This window comes from Panthera leo, chromosome D4 (assembly GCF_018350215.1).
Source record: "Panthera leo isolate Ple1 chromosome D4, P.leo_Ple1_pat1.1, whole genome shotgun sequence".
Taxonomy (NCBI): Eukaryota; Metazoa; Chordata; class Mammalia; order Carnivora; family Felidae; genus Panthera; species Panthera leo.
The window spans coordinates 59945094-59962677 of NC_056691.1; the positions used below are offsets into that span (position 1 = coordinate 59945094).

At 48.6% G+C, this 17584-nt stretch overlaps 1 protein-coding gene across 4 annotated transcripts in view; it reads left to right on the forward strand.

The window, feature by feature from the left end:
- The window catches only part of TMOD1 (tropomodulin 1), an 86181-nt gene that overhangs the window by 49866 nt on the left and 18731 nt on the right, over window positions 1-17584 (forward strand). For all 4 annotated transcript variants that reach the window (XM_042912534.1, XM_042912533.1, XM_042912535.1 and 1 more), the window contains exons 5-8: window positions 7091-7180; window positions 8129-8259; window positions 9943-10050; window positions 15594-15737. In XM_042912534.1, the coding sequence (XP_042768468.1) occupies window positions 7091-7180; window positions 8129-8259; window positions 9943-10050; window positions 15594-15737 (473 nt within the window). The remainder of the gene's footprint in view (window positions 1-7090; window positions 7181-8128; window positions 8260-9942; window positions 10051-15593; window positions 15738-17584) is intronic.

Consider the following 17584-nt stretch of genomic DNA (forward strand, 5'->3'; position numbering starts at 1 on the left):
AATGAGGGTTCGGGCTGGCTGGGAGACCCAGGGCTGTGTGAGGCCAGAGGTCAAGTGAGGCCGCAGTGCTAGGGGACTCGGCAGGCTGCAGCTGTCTTCTGCCTCCTCACACCCTCCGGCTCCTCGTGGGTGTTGTGCGTGAGTCCTGGTGGCATTTGTGCTGGGGAACAGCAAGGGCATGCCTCTCATCTGTAGCGGAACCATGAGGGGATGGGCAGTGAGAAGTCTCTGTATGCATGAGGGGTGACCCCAGTGGGTCTGGTGGCCAAAGCCAGGTTGCAGTGACCCAAGGAATGAATGATGGGGAGAGTCAACGTGTAGATTCTGAGTCCAAACAACCATTTCCTCAGGAGGCAGAACATTGAGGAAAGGACACAGGACAGTGGCTTGAAGGGCGTCAGGGCTGAGAGAGAAAGTACACAATCGAGTACTGAGGCAGTGAGTATTTCACCCAGATGGAAACGGAACACTTAACTTGGGGAACTTAACTGGTTTGCTTTCCAGTTCAAGATTTGTTTTGTCAAAAGCCCCCAAAATCGGATTCGATTCCTCATTATGCTCATCTATTTCCAAGTTTTTCCATCTATTCCATCTATTTCCCCGATCGGGGGTCCCCCTGACTTCCAGTTAACCTGTGCAGCAGGGAGGTCCGGCATCTCCCCCACTGACTCACCCTGGAGCTGTTTTTATCCCAGTCTTTCCCCTCCGATCACCCTCCGTGATGTCACTGGCCTCATTAGGCAGCTCAGAGGGATTATCAAATGACTCCGCTGTCAGAACCGCCAGTTCCTGTGCCAAAATAGAACTGCAATATTGCTCTAAGTTTCTGTGTTGATTTCTTGAAACGATTTCTCTTTTATTTTTGTTGGCGTGGCTAATTATTATTATCTGCTCATGATACCATACCCTTCCGTTGTCCGGAGAGGAGATGGGGAGCTGTAAGTCAACACCAGTGTCAACTGGCTAACCTTGGGCGCCTGTCCCTGTACATTAGCCCTATGAAAGGCGGCAGTGTCTCTGGGGAAGGAAGGACTGAATATTTGTTGACCCCCCCACCCCATCCCTATACCCCAGGTGCTATGGGGATTGCGTCTAATACCTCGCTGCGTTTATTGACCACAACAATCCTAAGAAGTAAGTTTTACTGTTGTCCCTGTTTGGTGGATGGAGAAAGGAGACACAGTGACATGAAATGCCTTGCCCGTGGGGCTTGAAATCAGGCAGCTTCATCCTGTTAGCAGCACCATCCAGCGCGACCTGGATGAAACCCTCCTCTGTAGGGGAGGTGGACACAGAGGAGGGGCAAGAGGGGCTACACGGCCAAATCCCATGAAGCCGGCTTGTGGGGGCGGGCACATTAGAAAAGCCTCTATATGACACTTGAAGGCATGGACCCCTCAGGGTCAATGGGGCTGAGGGAAGTATTGGGAGAAGCCAGATGAAAGCAGGGGTTTAGGCAGAGAGGTGGTGGTGTTCAGAGGACAGGGGATATAGGAGGGAGGCTCCAGGTAGGTCCAAGGGCTAAGGTGGAGCCGGGAGCTGTGTCTGTGGTACTGCTGTTTCAAGTGCTGGATCAGAGGCCAAGAAATCAAGATGTCCAGAGGACAACAGGCATTCAGGCCTGAGGCACCAGAAAGCTGAGGGGCTTCGGGGAGACCGCTTTGCCAGGGGTCTAGTCAAAAACGCCACGGAAGGTGGAGGCAGGACCTTGTTGAGTGTCCAGTGCGGCAAACCCACTTTGGACTGATGCTGGGGGTTCAGCTCCTTTCTCAAAGATGGGGTTGCTGGAGCCATGGGTGCAGATGACTCAGCAGAGAAAGACAAGTAAGGAGATGAGGGCATGGGGTCTGCGGGGCATCTCTAGTCTTGGAGATTCCACCCCCAGGCAGAGCTTTCCATTAACTTAGTTTCTACTCACTCATTCACATACCCAGCAGTCATTTATCCAGGGTTTTCCCACGGTGTGCCAGGCCCTGGACGAACCCTGGTGAGAAGCGTAAGCAAACAGCTGGTTCTTGCCCTCGCGGAGCTGATGTTAAACAAATACTTAGGCCCCAAAGAAGTGACAGGTGAGAGTGAGTGTCGTACAGAAAAAGGACAGAGTGCAAGGAGGAGGCTTGGTTAGGTGGTGGGGCCAGGGGAGAGGAGGGGAGAGGCTGAAGCAGAGCCAGGAGCAGGGAGAGCAGGGGTGAACTAGGGGCAGTGGGGGAGATGTGTCCCAGGCTGGGACACAGCAGGAGAGAGAGAAGCTACCACCTCTCTGAGCTGGGGAAGCAGCAGGCCCGTCTGAACGGCTTGCCTGGTGCACATGCAGCAGGCTGGATGTTCGGCAGCGTCTGGATGATGTCACAGGACACCCAGCACACGTGCCACGCTGACCCAGGTGTGGCGCGAGTAAGGCAGAGCCTGTGAGCTCGCACGTGTCCGTTTGTTTTCTTGCCTGTGAACCATTCATGCATTCGTTCATTCACACACTGAGTCGACGTGCATGATCAAGCTGCCGTTTGCTAGGATGAATCAGAAAGAGGCTCTGCCCTTGGGGGACCCAGGATGTGATGAGCACAGACCAGAAACATAAATTTCAACAAGAGAGGTGTTACCACAGGGTGCTGAGCAGCTGACAGTGCTAAGTTCTTGGCGTGTGGCGTTGGGTTGTAGCTCAGAGGCCACTGGGAGTCAGCTGCAAGCACTTGGCATTATCAGTGCCTCCCCTCCCCAGTCAGGGATGTGATCCTGGCTCACCTTTAGGGATCCTTCAGGTGGGGCAGGACCCAAAAAGGAATTGGGGTAAGAGACCCACCCTTCAGAAGGGCCAGTCCCAAGCCACCCCCCCTCCACGGGCAGTTGGCACCCCCAGCTCAGAGATAGTCTTCGCCGGCCCCCCACCCCCCCCACCCCCCTCCACCCTGCCTTCTGGGGTACTCTCATGTCCTTAGGCACCAGGTTTCCTCACATTCTGTGAGGGTCAGGGTGTGGCTTATCCAGGAGCAGTTTAACCACACCCAAGTCCTGGGCCAGGCTTCTTCCATCTGTTTCTAAGATGCAGGAAAACACCTTCCTGCTGTCAGCCCAGAGCCAGACAAGCGGTTGGCAGCTGGAGAGGCCCAGGATGTGTGCTGCGATCTCTCTCATCCTAAATGGAATTACAACTGAGTGAGCCCTGCCAAGGCAGAAGAGGAAAGAGAACTCGATGTTCTTTTTCAGAGTTCAAAAATAGTCCTTTTTGAGTTTTGAGGAAGATCTGGTCTTTTAAAAAAAAAAAAAAATCAAGTTCCCCAGTGCTAAATTCAGCCTTGCCAATATCTACAAAGAATGAAGCAGCAGGCAATGTTGATGTGCTATTTTCCTCCATCATTCACTTCTTGTGACATGAGTGTGCAAAATCAAGCAGGGGGATAATCACCATTTGGTGCCTAGGGCAGGCCGAAGGGATCAGAGCCACCAAGCCTTCTGCTCAGCAATGGAGATTTTGCTTCACCCCTCCCTGCTCCTTCCTCTGTCCCTCCCCCATCCCTTCCTCCCTCCCTCCCTCCCTCCTTCTTTCCTCCCTCCCTTCTTCCTTCCTTCCTTCCCTCCTTCCCTTCCTTCCTTCTTGGAAACCTAATTTCCTCTGAACTGCAAAATGGTTTTATTTCTTCTGAGGACTGCTATTGACATATATATCACCTCCTAGAATACATGTTATCTGTCCTTAGAATTCTGACATGGAGGGGAAATTTTAGAACTTTGGAACTGCTGATGACCTAGTTGGTGGAGGAGTGGGTGGGACTACTCAGTCAGAAGCCGGGAGGGTCCTTACCAAATAGGCTTTGACAAACTGTTTCCCTCTTGAGCCTGCTGGAAAAGCGTGGGGCCACCCACCCTGGGTGCTTGCTGTAAAAATCAAACAGGATAGAAAGATGAGATGTTGTGTGGCTGTTAAGTCCTATGTGAAGGTAAGAGATTAGCATTCAAACATAGTCCCCTTTACAGGTGAGAAAACTGAGGCCCAAAAAGTAGAAGTGTCCTGGACAAGATTACCCAGCAAATGAGTGCCAAAGGCCCAGCCTGGAGCCCGGGTCTCTTGCCTCTGTCCCCTGGCACTTCCTTGTAACCTTCCTGCCCCCTTTCTGGACCATTACAGGAAGCTGGCATGGAGTGCAAAGTGCATTTTCCGTTTCCCACCACTCTATACCTCTCAGCAAGACCAGCCAGCCATGTGAGGTTACATCTGTCCTGTGATTCTTAGCAAACTTTCCAAACTGTTTTCCCAAACCGGGGTCCCAGCAGCAGCCCAGAACCATCATGAGCTTCCCCCACATCCCATGGGAGTTGGAAAAGCAGCTCCAGAAGGTGGCTTCAGGTGATCCGACCCCCTGCCGCTGACTCAGGCCTTGGCCCCCACTGCCCTCGTAGAAGCAGCCTAAATTAAAGCCCAGAAAGCTCTAAAAAATGCAGATGCCTCTCTTCCTACTCGTTCTCCTCAGTGACGAGCAGGAGAATCTAATTTTAGCAGAGAAGACTCTTAGAATGTGAGAAACAGAAGGGCTTTGAGATCCTCTCATCCTGTGGTTCTCAGCCCCCACTGAGCATCAAATTATGCAAGGAGATTAAAAATATATCTACAGAGATTCAGATCAGCTGGTCCAGGAGGAGCACCAATATTGTCTTGAAGCTCCCAGGCGATTTGTAAGTACAGCCAGGATAGAGAACCAGTGGTCCTACCTCACCCCTCATTGTACAGAGGAGGCTGAAGCCCAGAGAGGGCTTGGGACCTTTGCCCAAAGTCACACAGAATCAGGGGCATAGTCAGGACCGGAACTTGGGTCTCCTGACCCTTCACCAAGGGCTCTCATGCTGTCTCTCTCACTAGAAAGAAGGTATGTCTAATGAAGTAGCTGGGGGAATTTAAAAAAAAACATCAAATATTTATCAAATACTGTATTCTGGAGGAGCAGAAGGGAGATAATATTCTTCCCTGACTTCTAGAAACCCAAAGTCCAGTAGAGGAAGCGTGCACACACCCGGCTATCTCTAAAGCTGTGTAGACTACACTGTGATAAGGACACTGGGTGCTGCGGGAGAACTAGAGAGGGCAAGCGAGGAATCCAGGAAGCCTTCCTGAGGGAAGAAGTGTTATTCCAAGTCTTAAAGGAGGAGAAGGTAGAGTTGTGAGGTCAAATACAGGATGCTGTGCTGGATTTGAATTTCAGATACACAATGAAATCAGTTTTAAATAGAAGTAGATTCCAAATACTGAATGGGACATACTTGTACTAAAATATTATTTATTGCTTATCTGAAATTCCAATTCAACTGGGTGTCCTGTATTTTTATTTGCTAAATCTAGCAACTCTACTGGGGGCATTTCAGCTGCGCACATGGCACATGGAGAGAGAATTGCCAGTAGAGGGGACGGCATTGGCAGAAGCAGGAGAATCTTCTGAGCTGTGACCATTTGTGTCACCAAAGCAGAAAGAGTGTGGGCGAGGGACAAGGCCATTGAAGTTGCCAGCCCAGGGAGAGCCAGTGAAGCCAGGCTCTGGTGTCACAGGCCACCATCCTCCCACCCGGTGGCTGCAAAGCCTCATGGTCCCCGTGTCCTTTCCTCCCTCTGTAGTCCATCCTCCACACACAGCCAGAGTAACACTCCAGAACCCAAGTCGGGCTGTCTCAGTGCCTGCCAAGACCTCCCCCCAAGTGGCTTCCAGGCCACACCTAGGGAAAGACCTCCAAACTCCTTACCTCACCCTAGAAGATGCCACAGGATCCGACCTTTGCCTGTTTGAATTAAATCTCCTCCATAGGGTTGTTGTGAGGATTCAGGGGGATGGTTTCAGGCAGTTTTCAAGCTTGGGCTGCCCACTGAAACCACCTAGGGAGCCTTGAAAAAGGCAGATGCCTGGCCTCACCCCTAGGGACTGTGGTTTAATTGGTCTGGGGTAAGCCGGGGCATCAGGAGTTTCCAAAGATTCCCCAGTGATTCCAATGTGCAACGAAAGTGAGAGTCACTGGGGTACGATGTATTCTCTGACCCAGAGCAAGTGCTTAATGAGTGGGGGTGTGCTGTGGTTCAACACGTGTCCGACTCAGCTCTGTCCATCTTCTGCTTCCCCTTCCCTCCCTAGCCTTCCAGTCCGTGAGCTTGAGGGCTTTCCCACCATCCCCTCTGCCTGCCCAGAATGTTCTGCCTCCCTTCTCTTAACTTGGCCAACACTACACATCCCTCCTATTCCAAATCCCTCTGCTCTTTTCTCCCCAGAACACCCTGAACTTTTCCTTTACAACACGTATAGTCTGTGCTTATGTTTTCAATCGTGTGGGTACCTGCCCAGCATCTCTCTCCCCTGACAGACTCTGTGTTCCCTGCTGTGTCCCCCCGCCCCGCTCTTCCCCCATCTCCCCCACTCCCCTACTCCCTCTACCACCACCCCACCCACAGCTGGCCCGGGAAGCAGCTACTTGATAAATGTTGAACAAACAAATGGATGAAAGCCCGACTGAGCACAGGAGTGATGTTTTCAGATCTGCATTTCCAGAAAGATCTTTCTGGCTGCTCTGTGCTGAATGCTGGTGGGGGGAGGGTAGGAAGAGACTGGGGCCAGGACAGCAGTGATTACACAGTTGTGATAATACAGCCACAAAATGGTGGGGCCTCAATCAGAAGAGAGGTGATGGAGTGAGAGGTGGGACAGATGAGAGACAGTTCTTAAGAGGGAAGGGACTGGGGGGGTGGGGGGTGGGGCGTGCCATGTCACTGAGGTTCTACCCTGAGGGGACAGGCGGGATGACAAGATGGAAGGTGATCCAAAGGAAGGGTCTGCTTCCGGGAAAGATGAGTTCTGTCTCGGCCAGGTTGGACTGGCTGTGCCAGTGGGCCATCAGGGGACACCGAGGAACCCGAGGCCTGGGTTAGAGGAGTCTCAGCTGAGTGTAGAGATGTGAGAGTCACGTAAACAGAGATGAGAACAAAAATCCAATAAAACGTAAAGTCATGCGCGTGTTCCTTGCCACTTCCGTGAGCACATCTTGCTGGGGTGTGGAGTGTCTGTGCTCAGGAGGCCCTTCTGTCCGAGAGAGGCGAGTCACGGGCCTCCCCCTGTCCCCGCAGCCATCCTGGGCATGCACACGCTCATGAGCAACCAGCAGTACTACCAGGCCCTCGGCAGCAGCTCCATCGTGAACAAGGAGGGACTCAACAGTGAGTACACGGCCCTGACCGCCGGCTTTGGCACCCCTGCCCTGCTCCCAGCGAGGACACCTTGGACACGAAGGTGCCCCCATGCTTCTTGCTTCCGCGGTCCCCTCCTGCTCTCTGGCTCATTGCAGAAGTTTTAAGTTTTGATGTAAGCCCAGTCTGTCCACCTTTTCCCTTGCTGGGATTTATGTCTCGTTTATGTAGGACTCCTCCATCCCAGTATTATAAAAAACATCCTCCTGTATTTTCTCCTGGGAGTTTTAGAGGTTTGCTTCTCGTTTCCAACTTCTTACGCCCCCTGCGCTTCGTGTACGTGTGTGGCGTGAAGATGCGCTCAAACTGTCACTTTTTAACGGCTGTCCGGCTGTACCCACACTGTTCTTTGCCAAGTTCATTCCTTCATCACCAGCTTGGGACTCCGTCATGATGGTGAATGTCTACATACCCACACCAGTCTGTCTCCGGATGCCTCTTTTGTCCCCTGAGTCCCCTTGGCCTTTCCTGTGCCAATATTGCATTGTCTTACTTGCCCCACTGCACCGTTCCAAGCTGGCATTTGGGCTCCCAAAACAAATGAGGGTGTCAAGAGAATAACGACCCTCCCTCTGGAAAGCTCACGTATTTCTTTCACACTCAGGCTTCGTTCTATCCTCACAAGAGCCCACTGAGGTAGTGACTGTCCACACTCACGGTGGAGGACACGGAGGCTCTGAGGATTTGAGTAATTCACCCAGTTCTTGCAGGATGGTAGAGGCAGAGCCCAAGTAGGGCCAAGACCAACCGGCCCCTGCATGGCTTCTCCCCAGTGCACCGCCCCTCCTGGCAGCCCCTGGGAACGCACAGCCTTCTCTTGTCTCTGAACTTGGCCGCTGCTTCTGAAGTGCCCTAGTGTGGACGGAAAGGGTCCCCGTGCTTCTGTGAGCCACCTGTCTCTTGTGTCCGTCACTCTAGGTGTGATCAAACCTACACAATACAAGCCTGTGCCCGATGAAGAGCCAAATTCAACAGATGTAGAGGAGACTCTGGAGCGGATAAAGAACAACGACCCCAAGCTTGAGGAGGTCAACCTCAACAACATCCGGGTAGAGTCCTTTTTATTTCACTTCTCCTGGGGTGGGTGGGAGGAGCTATGTCCGTGTCACTGCAATGCATGTGGCCCGTGCTTGGCTGTGTGAGGACAACAGGGTCCTGTTTGGGTTCTGGGTGCTTCTGGATCAAGAAAAGGACAAAACCCTTAAAAGGCCCGGGCAGTGTAAACAAACGCGTCATATAGTCCTGGTTTCTTCTGAGGACCGACATCAGGCCCAGGTGTTCACCACGGGTCAACACAGCTTCGATTCTGGAAACCTGCCATGTTATACAAAACACTGAGAGCTTCTCCGAGCTAAAATATTAATTCAGACACATCCGACTGCAGGGGATCTCAAGGCTGGAAAAGGCCCGTGCCCAGCAGGCTCGTGGGGTAACACAGCCCTGGGAGGGGCCTACCCCTGAACCGTCACTGCTATATCATACACACAGTCAGCCTCATTCTGTAGCCCAGGCAGGGAGATGTCGGCCCATATGTGTCCGATGTTTCCTGTGTGACCACCAAGGGCAGAGGAGGGTCAGATGGACAAGCACTCCTATCCTGGACAGGCTGCAGGAGGCATTTCAGAAGCAGGCCCAGCTGCCTGCCCACCTGCTCAGCCCGGGGGCCAGCGGAATTAGTTCTGGGACGGTGTGGGGTAAGGCAAGGAGTGGGCCCCCCCACTCCCCGGCTCCTCTTTCCTTTCTTCTCCACTTTCTTTTAAGTGGCTGCCAGCTCCAAAGGCACAATCTGATTGGAAACCTGCACCCACAGTGTTCTCCTCCACCTGGCCTCCCTAGGCTCTGCTCCCACGGGGAGCTAACGTGACACTCTGAAATGAGAGATCCGTGAAAGCACAGCCAGGTTTTCTCTCCGGGGCCGCCATTGTCTGCCATGTGCCCAGTGGGAGACACTGGTACAATTCAGAACCGTATACCCTGGCAGGGAACACTGGCTTGGAGCAGTGTAGTGGCCGTGGCTCTGTGCCTTCACCCTGGCGGCTCAGGCTCGTCCCTCCCCACCCTCATTTTCCCCTCTGCATGTGAGAAAGTTGGACTAGCTGAGTGGTTTTCACCTGAGGAGATTAAAAAATATGTACCAACTCCCACCCCCACTGAGATTCTGATCTTATTGGTCTGCTTCAGACCCAAGCAACAGCATCTTATTAAAGTTCCTTGGGAGCCTCTGGTATGCGTTAGGACTGAGACCCTCCGGGACAGATGTCTCTTACAGATCATCTAGGGCAATGCCCAACCCCCGCCACCACCCCGCCACCTTTGTTTTCCAGAAACAGGCCCAGAGTGGGGAAGAGACTTCCCTCAGAGTCACAGAGTGAGTCAGAAACATTGCCAGTCACCCTGACAGAGGCTGAGGCCCTGTCCACTCCCACACACTAGACCTGAACTCTTGGCACAACACTCCTCTGCATCCTCTGCCTTGATTTTCCCTTCTCTGGTCTCTGCCTGCACAGATGGTTGTGAAAACTTCAGGGAGGATTTTCTCAATCTGATGACCAGAAAGTTCTCCCCAGATCTCACCCATTTGGGGCAAAGCCAGAACCCTTTGGCCATTCAGCTGTTTGGTCAGAGACTTGCTAACAATCAGGCTGCATGTGTGAGAGGGTTACTGCCCCATCTGTCTGCCCGACCTGACCCCGGTGGGGGCTGCTCGTTACTGTCTGCCTTTCTCTCTGCAGAATATCCCTATACCCACTCTCAAGGCTTATGCAGAAGCCCTGAAAGAGAACTCCTATGTGAAGAAGTTCAGCATTGTGGGAACACGGAGCAATGACCCTGTGGCGTATGTATGTACCTTTCTGTCCTGCTGCATTGAGAGTGGGGGGGCCACAGAAACAGAAGGTTGATGCTCGTGGCCTCAGGGCTGGCCCAACCCCACTGAGGAAGGACCCAGCGTAGTGTGAGGAAAGGCACTGGGCTAAGAGACAGGAGAGGATGTGGACACAACGGCCGTTAACCCGACAACATCTGTACATCATCCTAGTTGATATCTACAACCACCCCTGATCCCGGGGGTGCAGGTGTCCCCACTTTGCAGATGAAGAACCTGCGGTGCAGGGAGTCCAGGCATTTTGCTTTGTCCAAAGTTAGCAGCAAGTGAGAGGTGGAGCTGAGATTTAAATGCCAGTAATGTTGACTCTACAGCAGGTCTGTCTCCACTCAGCACATCACATTTGGACAGGGGCCTGCCCTTCTCTGGGCTTCAGTTTCTCTATATCTAAAATCATTTTAAATGTTTATTCATTTTTGAGAGAGAGAGAGAGAGACAGAGTGCGAGTGGGGACGGGCAGAGAGAGGGAGACACCGAATCCGAAGCAGGCTTCAGGCTCCCAGCTGTCAGCACAGACCCTGACGCGGGGCTCGAACCCACGAACCGTGAGATCATGACCTGAGCCGAAGTCAGACGCTCAACCTTCTGAACCACCCAGGCACCCCCAAAATCATTTTCTTAATCTGTGGGTCCTGATGATCAATTCTATTTGTTTTTTACCTAATGATCAAATTAAGTTGTACTTATTATAAAGTAGCCATCGATTCCTTTTTGTTTAAATATTCAAACCTATTTATTGAGAGTCTGTCTGTGTCCAGCACTGAATTAGGTTCTGAAAATACAACTGTGACTGAGACAGTCATATTCCCACTTCCATGAACATAATGGTCCATTTGGTCATGCAGACAATGAAAGGATGACAGGGCAATGTGATTATTACAACACTCATAGCAGGTTAAAAGTGCAAGAATTAGCTTACCGGGGGTGGTAATTAATCATTTAGTAGCAATCAGTTTGTTAATATCCACAAAATAACTTGTGAGAATTTTGATTAAGGTTGCATTGAATTTGTAGATCAAGTGAGAAAAAACTGATTTCTTGACAATATTGAGCCTTCTTATTCATGAACATGGAATATCTATTTATTTAGTTCTTTGACTTCATACATCAGAGTTTCATAGTTTTCCTCATATAGATCTCCTACATATTTTGTTAGCTTTATACCTAAGTGTTTCACTTTTGAGGGTACTAATATCAATGGAATTGTGTTTTTAATTTCCTATTCCACTTGTTCCTTCCTGGAATATAGGAAAGTGGTTGATTTTTGAATAGCAACCTTGCATACTGCAGCCTTGCTGTAATCACTTATTAGTTCCAGGAGGGGTATTTTGTCAGTTCTTTCGGATTTTCTACATAGACAATCATATCTGTTGAAACAAAGACAATTTTATTTCTTTCTTCCCAATATATATACATTTATTTCCTTTTCCTGCCTTACTACATTAGCTAAAATGTCTATTCTGATTTGAAAAGGAGTGGTGAGAGGGTTCATCCTTGCCTTGTACCTAATCTTAGTAATAACATTACCAGTTTCTCACCATTAAGCATGATATTAACTGTAGATTTTGTATAGATATTTTTTACCAAGTTGAGGAAGTTCCTATCTATTTCTAATTTACTTAGAATTTTTATTATGAATGGGTACTGGGTTTTGTCAAATGCTTTATCTGCATCTGTTGGTATGACCATGTGATTTTTCTTTATTAGCTGGTTGATGTGATGAGCTACATTAATTGATTTTCAAATGTTGAACCAGCCTGTTGCATACCTGAGACAAATCCCACTTGCCATGGTGTATAATTTTTTTATACATTGTTGGATTCAATTTGCTATATTTTTGAGGATTTTTACATTTATGTTCATGAGAGATATCGTTTTCTTGTACCGTCTTTGTCTGGGTTTGGTATTAGGATAATGTTGGCCCCAGAGTATGAGTTAGAAGTATTCCCTCCGCTTCCATTCTCTGAAAGAGATTGTGGAAAATTGGTATCATTTCTTCCTTAAATTCACCAATGAACCCATGTGGGCCTGGTGCTTTCTGTTTTGGAAGGTTACTTATTCATTATTGATTCTATTTCTTTAATAGGTAATGGCCTATTCAAATTGTCTATTTCTTCTTATGTGAGCTTTGGCAAATTGTTTCTTTCAGGGAATTGGTCCATTTTATCCAGGTTATCAAATTTGTGAACATAAGAGGTGTTCATAGTATCCCTTTATTATCCTTTCAATTTCCACGAGATCTGTAGGAATGGGCCTCTTTGATTTCTGATATTAGTAATTTGTGTTCTTTCTCTCTCTCTCTCTTTTTTTCTTAGGCTGGCTCGAGGTTTATCAGTTTAATTGATCTTTTTTCAGAATTAGCATTTTACTTCATTGATTTTTCTCTATTAATTTTCTGTTTTCAGTATCATTGATTTCTGCTCTAATTCTTACTTATTTTTTTCTGCTTACTTAGTATTTAATTTGCCCTTCTTTTTTTTAATTTTCTAAAATGGAAATTTAGATTATTGAATTTAGATTTTTTTTAACATGCGCATGCTTTCACTACATTCCACAAATTTTGATAAGTTATGTTTTCACTTTAATTTAGCTCAAAAACTTTTTAGTGTTTCTTAAATTTTGCCCCATGTGTTATTTAAAAATGTGTTGTTTAATTGCCACGTATTTGGGGACTTTCAAAGTTATCTTTCTGCTGCTGATTTCTAGTTCAATTCCCTTGAGCTCTGAGAGTAGACATTGTATGGTTTCTGTTCCTTTAAATTTGTTAAGGTATGTTTCATGGCCCAGAATGTGTCTGTCTTGGTGAATGTTCCATGCAAACTTGAGAAGAAAGTGCATTCTGCTCTTGTGGGATGAAGTAGTCTATAGATGTCACTTCTATCCAGTCGATTGATGGTGTTGTTGAGTTCTATTATGCCCTGACTGATTTTTGGCCTTCTGGATCTTTCCATTTCTGACAGAAGGCTATTGAAATCTCCAACTCTACCAGCGATTCATCTGTTTTCTCCTTGCAGTTCTATCAGCTTTTGCCTCCTGTAGCTTGACACTCTGTTGTTAGCACATATACAGTAAGGATTGTTATGTCTTCTTGGAGAATTGACCCCTTTATCGTTCTGTAATGCCCTTCTTTAACCCTAATAACTTTCCTTGCTTTGAAGTCTATTTAGTAGCAATCAATTATTTTTTTAAATCAATTAATTTTTAATTGAAATATAATTAATGTTATAATCGTTTCAGGTGTTTGATATAATGATTCAACAATTCTGTACATTTCTCAGTGCTCATTAAGATAAGTGTACTCTTGGGGTGCCTGGTGGCTCAGTCAGTTAAACCTCCAAATCTTGATTTTGGCTCAGGTCATGATCTCACAGTTTGTGAGATCAAGTCCCACAGCCAGCTCTGCACTGACAGCACAGAGCCTGCTTGGGATTCTCTCTCTCCCTCTCTCTCTCTCAAAATAAATAAACAAACTTTAAAAAGAAAAAAAGAAGGGATAAGTGTACTCTTAATTCTTCATCTATTTCACGCATCTCCCCCACCCACCTCCTCTCTGGAGGTTCTCTATATTTAAGAGTCTATTTTTTTGTTTGTCTCTTTTTTTCTTTGTTTCTTAAATTCCACACATGAGTGAAAAGCTCTGTAAGTGCCCCCACTCCCTGCCCCAGCTCTTTTCCCTGCACCTTCATTCCTCTGCCATGATACAGAAGAGTTGACACCTGGCATGACAGGGCCTCCAGGACCTGCTTAGCCACTCGCATGTCCACTTGGACTGGCCTGGTGCACTTGCCTACCAGTTGTTAAATATTTTGATTATTAGGCCTGGACAGGCCTTTTCTGGAGAGTGGGAGGGATGCTGTGGAGAGAACACAGCCTGAGACCCTCTCCTTGGGAGGGTCCAACCTCCTCGGGGTCATAAGGAAAGCTGACAGGCCATCCGGGAGGCACATGGAAGCGGGGGGAGGAGGGAAGGACAATATGAACAAGGAAGGCTTTCTGGGAGCTGAGCTTGTATAGGGTTTCAGCAAGCATGGATGGTGGGAAGGGCATTCCTGGCTCAGAGAGTCATTTCAGACAACCGGGGCCCACTGGTCATACACCCTGGGCTATCAGCTGCTGGTGTCTCCTTTCCTCCATGACACATCGTTTCCACCAACTGCTAATTACCTCATTTCCTTCAGAGGCTCTGATTGTCATCTACACCCTCTGGCTGAATTCCTCTGAAACGTGCTGGGGGCCACCTGAGCTCCTCCCCTCCCATTTGCTCTGGTCACTTGCCCAGTGGGGTGGTTTCCCAGGCTTCCTTCTCTGCTCTCTGCTGCTCAGATGAAGAGGACAATGACTCCATGGAATCCCAACAGGGAAATATAAGCAACAAGTAGAGGGTATTTAGGGAGGTTGGGACTCCACCAGTCAGTCGCTCAGTGAACAATGACTAAGAAGCTACTGTGTGCTGAGAATGTGGGCACCATGGGATAAATAAAGTACATTTTCATCCCCCCAAGAGTATATAGTCTAATGGCAGCTCGGACAGGCTAAGACAAGCGACTTTCTCAGGGCCACCCACTTAGCCCTTTGGGAAGCAGGATTCGAATTCAGGTCTCTCTGACTCCAAAGCCCACACTCTTTCCATGACACCATGTGGCTTTCATTGTCAAAATGCTTTCTTCTTTATGGTCTATGAATAGGAAACTTTTGTCTTCCTACCTGAAAATATTTGCTGAAAGGTCATATAAATATGTGCACAGGACAAAGATGGGAAGGAAATATAACAGAATTGTAAACAGTGGTTATTCCTGAATGAGACTATCTGTACTTTTCATCCTTATTGTAAAATATCACACGTACATGGAAAAGTGCACAGAACTTCAACAAGCAGTTTAATGAATCATGGCAGGCATGTGACCCCTCTGTGAGTCAAGAACTAAAAACAACTCTGAACAGAAGAATACAAGTTTCATGAGGGAGGTTATGAGTAAATGCTACAAAGTTCAAGAGCGCAGGCCACAGCTAACTGCGGCCATCAGTATAAAGGCTCCTGGAGAAAGAGGAATTGAGAATGGCCTTGAAGGACGGGCAGGGTTTGGACGAGTGAAGCAGAAAGGAAGGGGCATCCCAGGTGGCAAAAGCAAATCGTGGGAGAGCACTAGGCATGCATGGGGAGCTGAGGGCAGCCCCTCTGTAAGGGATCAGTGAGCCTTGAAGCCGAGCAAGGGAGAAGAATCAGGTAATAGAGGCTGGATGTAGGTAATAGAGTGTGGAATTCTCCAGTTAGGGTTCGGGAGCCATGGTGCATTGGAGGGGAGGAGGGCCACAGAGTTGTACTTCGTGAAGGAGGCTGTACAGATCATCTTGCCTGGTCGCTGGCTCGAACAGCATGAGTGTGCAAGGAACTCTCGCTCCCAGCAAGGACCTCTCAGTATTTTAGGTTCTATCCAAGAGGGGCTCCAGCCTTGCTCAGGGTGACTCACAGGTACCCTCGCTTTTCTTCTGCGCTTCAAGGCCCTTGCTGAGATGCTCAAGGTGAACAAGGTGTTGAAGACGCTGAACGTGGAATCCAACTTCATTTCTGGAGCCGGGATCCTGCGCCTGGTGGAAGCTCTCCCATACAACACTTCTCTAGTGGAACTGAAAATCGATAACCAGGTAAGACAGACAAGCGTCTCTTTGTGTCCTTCACTACAGGATGCTTATTGTTCCTCACTTGCTGGATGGTAGATGCTGCTGGACAGAGCAGATCCAGAGCCCAGCATTACGGCACCTCAAAGGTCATGGTCCACACCCTCCACCGTGCTCATCTTCCTTCTTCATCATGCCCATCAAGTGCTCTGTTGGCTTCTACTTGTATACCCCCTAGTTATGGGAGCTCACTCCTTCCCAACATCACCCCTTCAGCTCTTGGTGAGAATATCCCACCTCATATCCAATAGAAATCAGCTTCCTATAAGTCCTGTATATTGCACTTAATTCTGTTCTCTGCTGCACATGGGACACATCTGGGGCACAGATCTGATAAACCATTGGCGTCTTCCTCATCAGGCTAAATATCCCTATTTTCTTCAAACACCCCCCTGCCCCACTCAATGGGCTCTTGAGTCTCCCTACCACTGAGTTTATTCTCTGGGCAAACGCTAATTTGACTTTATCCTTATAGGGTTACCATTTCTCTGAAACTTCTGTGGGTCAGTCATTTATTATCTGGCAATCCTTTCAATTCTGACTTTCTAAGATGATGCCAATTACAATATCTTGTATATTGCATGTGTTGAGGGTCTGTTGTGGGCTGGGCTCTGTGCAGTGCCTCTAACGCACATCATCTCTGACCTTCCCAACAACCCTGAAGGACGTGGGTGTTGCCTGACTCAGCCTGCAGAAGAGAAGCAGCTCGGACAGGCTAAGACAAGCGACTTTCTCAGTACCACCCACTTAGCCCTTTGGGAAGCAGGATTCGAATTCAGGTCTCTCTGACTCCAAAGCCCACACTCTTTCCATGACACCATGTAGCTTTCATTGTTGAAATGCTTTCTTCTTTGTGGTCTATGAATAGGGAAATTTTGTCTTCCTACCTGAAAATGTTTGCTGAATGGTCGTATAAATACGTGCACAGGACAAAGATGGGAAGGAAATAGAATTGTAAACAGCGGTTATTCCTGAATGAGACTATCTGTGCTTTTCATCCTTATTGTGAAATATCACACACACGTGGTAAAGCGCACAGAACTTCAATGTGCAGCTTAATGAATCATGGCAGGCATGTGACCACTCTGTGAGTCAAGAACTAAAGCGTTACGAGGTTCCAGAAGGCCTTGACGGCCCTTCCCAACCATAACCCCTTGATTCACCTTTGCTCACTACTTACTTGTGCACCTCCATGTCTTTGCTGTCGTCGTCTCTCCTTCTGGAACATCCTCCCTTGCCCCTACCCCTTCTCTGCCTGGAGAATCCCTCCTCTTCCTTCTGGATGCGGTGGAAGCCTCTCTTCCCAGTGGTGTTCTAGAGCCAGCATGCCAGAGCTGGTTGTAGGCTTCTGTCCTCAATTCCACTTCAGTGACGGCACGCTGGTACCCTGAAGTCACCTCTGGTGGAAGCATTTATACTATGGAAATTGGCAAACACCACAAATCCAACTTTTTTTTTTTTTTGAGAGCCTGCATATCACTACTTTCTCCCATTAGCCTGCCATAGGGCCTCTAACCCTCTCCTCAGAGAGAGTTAGGTGTCCCCTCCCTGTGTTCTCCCAGCACCTCGGCTTCCCATGAGCTTCCCAGAAGCTGGTGCTGTATCTGAGCCATCTCTTTATTCCAGTACCTAGCTCAGAACTTGGCCCCTCGGTGACACTTGGTAAGCAGGCCTGCCCTGGGTGGTTGTGTATGTTGTTCACTGCACAGGGGGCAGGAGGAAATATCTAACCTATACCCTGCTCTCGAAGCCTTGGTATGGGACTTGTTCGCCCAGAGAAGGCCCTTTTTTAAAATTCCTATAAAGAAGCCACA